Source organism: Myotis davidii, unplaced genomic scaffold (genome assembly GCF_000327345.1).
Source record: "Myotis davidii unplaced genomic scaffold, ASM32734v1 scaffold88, whole genome shotgun sequence".
Classification (NCBI taxonomy): Eukaryota; Metazoa; Chordata; class Mammalia; order Chiroptera; family Vespertilionidae; genus Myotis; species Myotis davidii.
Window position 1 is genome coordinate 5,031,338 of NW_006300377.1, and position 4,944 is coordinate 5,036,281.

Consider the following 4,944-nt stretch of genomic DNA (forward strand, 5'->3'; position numbering starts at 1 on the left):
GGGCCACAGCAGTGAGAACATGAGCAGGCAGACAGTAGGGCGGCCCTGTGATGGGGCTGTTGACAATTGCTCGTTCTCCATACTTACCAATTTTCATACATTTCAGAATCCAAAGAGGAGGGTACTCCCCTCAAACTCAAGTGTGAGCTCTGTGGCCGGGTGGACTTTGCCTACAAGTTCAAGCGTTCCAAGCGCTTCTGTTCCATGGCCTGTGCAAAAAGGTGAGTGGCTTGACCCCCCCACCCCCTGTGCTGTGCCCAGCTCCTGCCCTCCCCCAGGATTGCGCCTTTGATCCTGCTCCTGTGTCCCACCTCCCTTCAGTAATAGTCCATCCCAAGAGGCCGGGGGGTGGCTTACCAGCTCCCCATTTCCTGTGCCTGCCTGGAAGCAGCACCGCGTCACTAATTCCCCCAGAGAACCCCACCAGCAGATGAGAGAGAGCAGCCCAGAATGGAGGGAGGGGCACAGAAGGAAGCAGGGCTTCAGTGTGGCTGCCTCCTAGGTCCCCTTGGCCCAGCCTCTTTTCCTGCCCATCTCCTATGGCAAGCCCTCCCCTGGGAGCTTTGCCCTGAGCACTGCACTAGTGACAGTTCCTCATGAGCTTCCACCAGCTTAGGAAACTAATGATCCCAGTGAAAACCAGCAGCATTGGATGAGAGCCTGTGTGCAGGGCAGTGGGTATTCATTGTGTCCTCTAACCTTCAAGACCACTCTGAGGCCGGTGTCGCTATTGTCTTCTTTATACACAGTTGGGACCTGAGGCATGAATGATAAGTAATTGTGCCTGAAGTCACAGAGCTGGGGGGTTAGATCGTCTGACTCTACAACCCTCTGTGGTCTTTGTACCAAAGTGGACAAGGCGGCTGCCCTAGAAGCCCTGAGCCCCCCAAAGAGAAGAACTCTAGGCCCCAGGCACCCATGTTCTGCAGGCCAACTAGAGTAAGGCTTCCTCAGCCCTCATCCCCGCAGGCTGTGCTGGAGGGGATCAGGGCACTTCAGTGAAGCCTCACCAAGCTGCTCCCCAGCAGGACCATGGACAGGAGTTTCTTAGCACAGGTAGTATTTGCAGCAGAGTGTGTCTGCAATGAGTTATCACCAGGATCCAATTTATGTCAAGTGACAGATTTAGGATTAGAATGAATGAATGGACGGACACGGGTTTGCCACATAGCTTGGCTGCTCTTCTTCTGCCCGAGGCCCGTGCACCCTATGACTGCTGACTTCCTATGTTTCCCTGACTCTGGCAGGTACAATGTGGGATGCACCAAAAGAGTGGGGCTTTTCCACTCAGACCGGAGCAAGTTGCAGAAGGCAGGAGCCACGACCCACAACCGCCGTCGGGCCAGCAAAGCCAGTCTGCCAACTCTTACCAAGGATACCAAGAAGCAGGTGAGAGGGCTGGCCGAGCCTGAAGCTCCATCCTCACTGTCCCCGTGCCTTTTCTGCCCACATCAGCATGCTCTGTCAGATCAAGCCTTCCCCGTGTCCCTTCATGTAGTTCCAGCATGTCAAACTCACAGGCTAACACGGGCCAAATAAACAAGGTGTAAGTTTATGTGGCCGCAAAAAAAACAAAAGCTTCAATTTTCATAGAAACATAGATTTATTTCGATTAAAGATATGCTGAATACAAAGGGCTGAAATAAATGAGTAATCGTTAACATAAAATAATAGAACATTTTAATAAAAATTTATATTTTTTCTTGGACATTAACTTACCAGATACTGAGTAACTGCACAGATCAATAAGCATAACTCAAATAAACCTATTTTCTTGTTCTCTGAAAGCGAAATATTTCCTGTTGCGCACACCAAACAACTCAGTACAAGACTAATGACATGACAGTCAGCTGCTAAAATATTCGCTGCTAGTATTAGTGGAGAGATATGGTGCGCCTGTGCGTAAGGCGCATAAGGGAAATGAACATGATTATAAGTAATCAGTCATTGGCGAATGTAGTTTGTTATTACTAATTATGTATAACAGGATATTGTAAAAATTAAGTTACGAAATTTTTATTAAAATGTTTCTTACATACCGTTATATTGGCTGGGCTACAGAAATACTCGTTGTGGGCTGCATGCGGCCCACGGGCCGTGAGTTTGACATGCTTGACGTAGGTCCATGGGTGCCTGTGAGGTGACTGTTTTCAATAGCCTTGCCCCAGCATCACCCTCCCGGTTTGCCTTCATCCGTGGCCTCTAGTGCGGCACACACTCCAGCACTGACTCCACAGGGCCAGAGAGGGACAGCACAGAAGGTACTTTTGGGAACGCAGAGATAGGTAGTCGTAGACCAAGTAGAGGAGGGCAATGCGCCTGCCTTTGCCCATCACTGTACTAGAGATGGTTTAGTCCCCATTCTGAAGAAACTTTCTCTCTCCCAGCCAACAGGCTCTGTACCCCTTTCGGTTACTGCTGCCTTGCAGCTAACACATAGCCAGGAAGACTCCAGCCGTTGCTCAGATAACTCAAGCTACGAGGAACCCCTGTCACCCATCTCAGCCAGCTCATCCACCTCCCGCCGGCGACAAGGCCAACGCGACCTGGAGCTCCCTGACATGCACATGCGGGACCTGGTGGGCATGGGACACCACTTCCTGCCAAGTGAGCCCACCAAATGGAATGTAGAAGATGTCTACGAGTTCATCCGCTCTCTGCCAGGTGAGGCCCTTGGGGGTTCCGCACCTGCATGGAAGGCGAGAGATGAGAGGTAGTGAGAGACCTCACCTCCGCCACCAGGCAGCTCAGTTAATGACTCAGGTTCATGAACTGGGTGCAAAGATGATGGTGATGAGGTTTCATAGCTAGAGCTTCCATTCTAGCACAGAACACAAACTAACATTTTAAAGCTATAATTGGATATAGTTACTGGATATATTTACGTATGTGAATATATTTGTGTGTGTGAAACACAGAGGTGATAATGTAATGAACCCTGTGTCCTGTGCAGGTTGGGAGGAGTGACAGGTGGGAGTGTAGGAAATCTGTCGGGAACATTGGGAACAGGTATAGGATAACTGCTGTAGACATGCCGTTCAAAAAATTGAAACTGAATGACAGTGGACAGGTAGGCCCTTGCCAGGTGAAGTGATGCATGATGCAGCAGCATGAGGCATGAAGACAGGAAAGTGCAGGATGCAGCTAGGAACTCCACAGAAGCCTGTGTGGTAGAGTGCAAGTGGTTCTGAGGGCTAGCATCCAGAGATGAGCTCTGAAAGGCAAACCTCACACCAACGCTCTTCTACTGTCTTCCTGCCAGTTGCCCAGTGACCAGGTCAGGCACTGATGGCAGCCACAGGCCTGACACTCAGGGCCTGGAGTGGGTGTAGTTGCCAAGAGCACAGACTTCTGAGTCAGACAGACCCCGGCTCTGCCAGTTAACCCAGTGTGGTAGTTATCACAGTTACTGTGGGCAGTTCTGCTGCAGGGTCCCTTTTGAGATTTTGATTAAGATGTCGACAGGTCAAGGCTAAGGTCCTCCGAAGGCTTGATTGGGGCCTCACTCACATGATTCCCAACTCGGGTGTGGCTGTTGGCAAGAGGCTGTTTCTCCACAGGGGCCTCTTCAGAGCACTCACGTTTGAGTCTTCTCTTGACATGGCAGCCAGTATTTGCCACCGGCATTGTTCCAGGAGAGCAAGGTGGAAGCCACTGTGCCCTTTACGGTCTGGGCTCAGGCACCACACACAGTGCTGTCCGTCTCACAGCATCTTCCTGGTCTCCCAGGTAAACCCTATTGTTTTGTGAGGGACTCAGGAGGACATGAGAGGGAAGCAAGGATTGTTGGGAGCTCTTTGGAGGCTGCTCACATAGCTCCCCAGTGGCTCATAGCCCCTCGTGTCAAAACACTCCCAGCCCTACTGGGCTCTCCTGAGGCTCCTTCCATTGCAGCAGCAGTATGAAACCCAGGATCTCGTCGTCTAACTCAGGACCAGGCACGAGTGAACCTGCTCTTCCAATAAATAATTACTCTCAACTTTAAGACGTGAGGACTAGAGACAGGTTATCCGTTTTCCTTCACAAATTCAAATATGGTGGGTGAGATAGGGATAGGATAACTACTGTAGACATGTCGTTTAAAAGGGGGGACACTGCCGCAGCAGTTCCTAAACCTAGCAGGGCACATGGCATTTCCTTCACTAGGACTCAGCCTGGGAGTGATTCTCTGTAACTCCTGGTTCCACTCTCTGAGTCATTCTTCCTCTCCTATGAAAGCTAGCCTCAGTTTTCTCAGCCTGTTTCCAGCTGCTTTTCAGGTTGTATTACCTCTGACCCTTTCTGTTTAAGTGAGCAGCACTCTGCCAATATGATTCTCTTAAAATATTCGTTGGCCCCCCATGTATCGTGCTGGGGGCTCACTTCTTAAGACAAAAACCATACCCACGAAAGTCCTCAAGACGAACTCTCTCTACATGGGGCTTCTTCTGAAGCTGAGGGACAGTGAATGGTCATAGAAGCCCTGCTGATGGGTGGAGAGGATCTGTGAGGCACTCCAATAACATCCTTCAAGGGTTTTTTTATTGAATTGTGCTCGAGGCAGCATTTTAGATCTTTCTGGGGCCTTAAAAGATTTAAGTCACAGCCTCAGTTTCATCTGTAGACCATTTTTTCTTGCCCACCGTGCCTTGTATTTGATCTTTGCCTAGAAACCATTTCTTAATTTTAGCATCATTTACCATAGGAGAGGCTAGAGATTTCCAAAACCAGCAAATCCTGGCTCCTTTATGTTTTAACAGTTTTTCTTTACCTTATCTCTCTCCTCTCCTTTTGTTTTAAGCAGCAATAAGCCAGGCAGCCTGGCTTGTGTGGCTCAGTGGTTTAGTGCCAACCAATTGGAGTCACAATTCAATTCCTGGTCAGGGCACATGCCCAGGTTGCAGGATTGATCCCCAGTGTGGGGCATGCAGGAGGCAATTGATTGATATAAATAAAATATATATA

At 49.6% G+C, this 4,944-nt stretch overlaps 1 protein-coding gene across 3 annotated transcripts in view; it reads left to right on the top strand.

The window, feature by feature from the left end:
* Positions 1 to 4,944, top strand: part of PHC2 (polyhomeotic homolog 2) — a 79,965-nt gene that overhangs the window by 73,610 nt on the left and 1,411 nt on the right. For all 3 annotated transcript variants that reach the window (XM_006777346.2, XM_015572847.1, XM_006777345.2), the window contains exons 13-14: positions 1,248 to 1,389; positions 2,388 to 2,664. In XM_006777346.2, the coding sequence (XP_006777409.1) occupies positions 1,248 to 1,389; positions 2,388 to 2,664 (419 nt within the window). The remainder of the gene's footprint in view (positions 1 to 1,247; positions 1,390 to 2,387; positions 2,665 to 4,944) is intronic.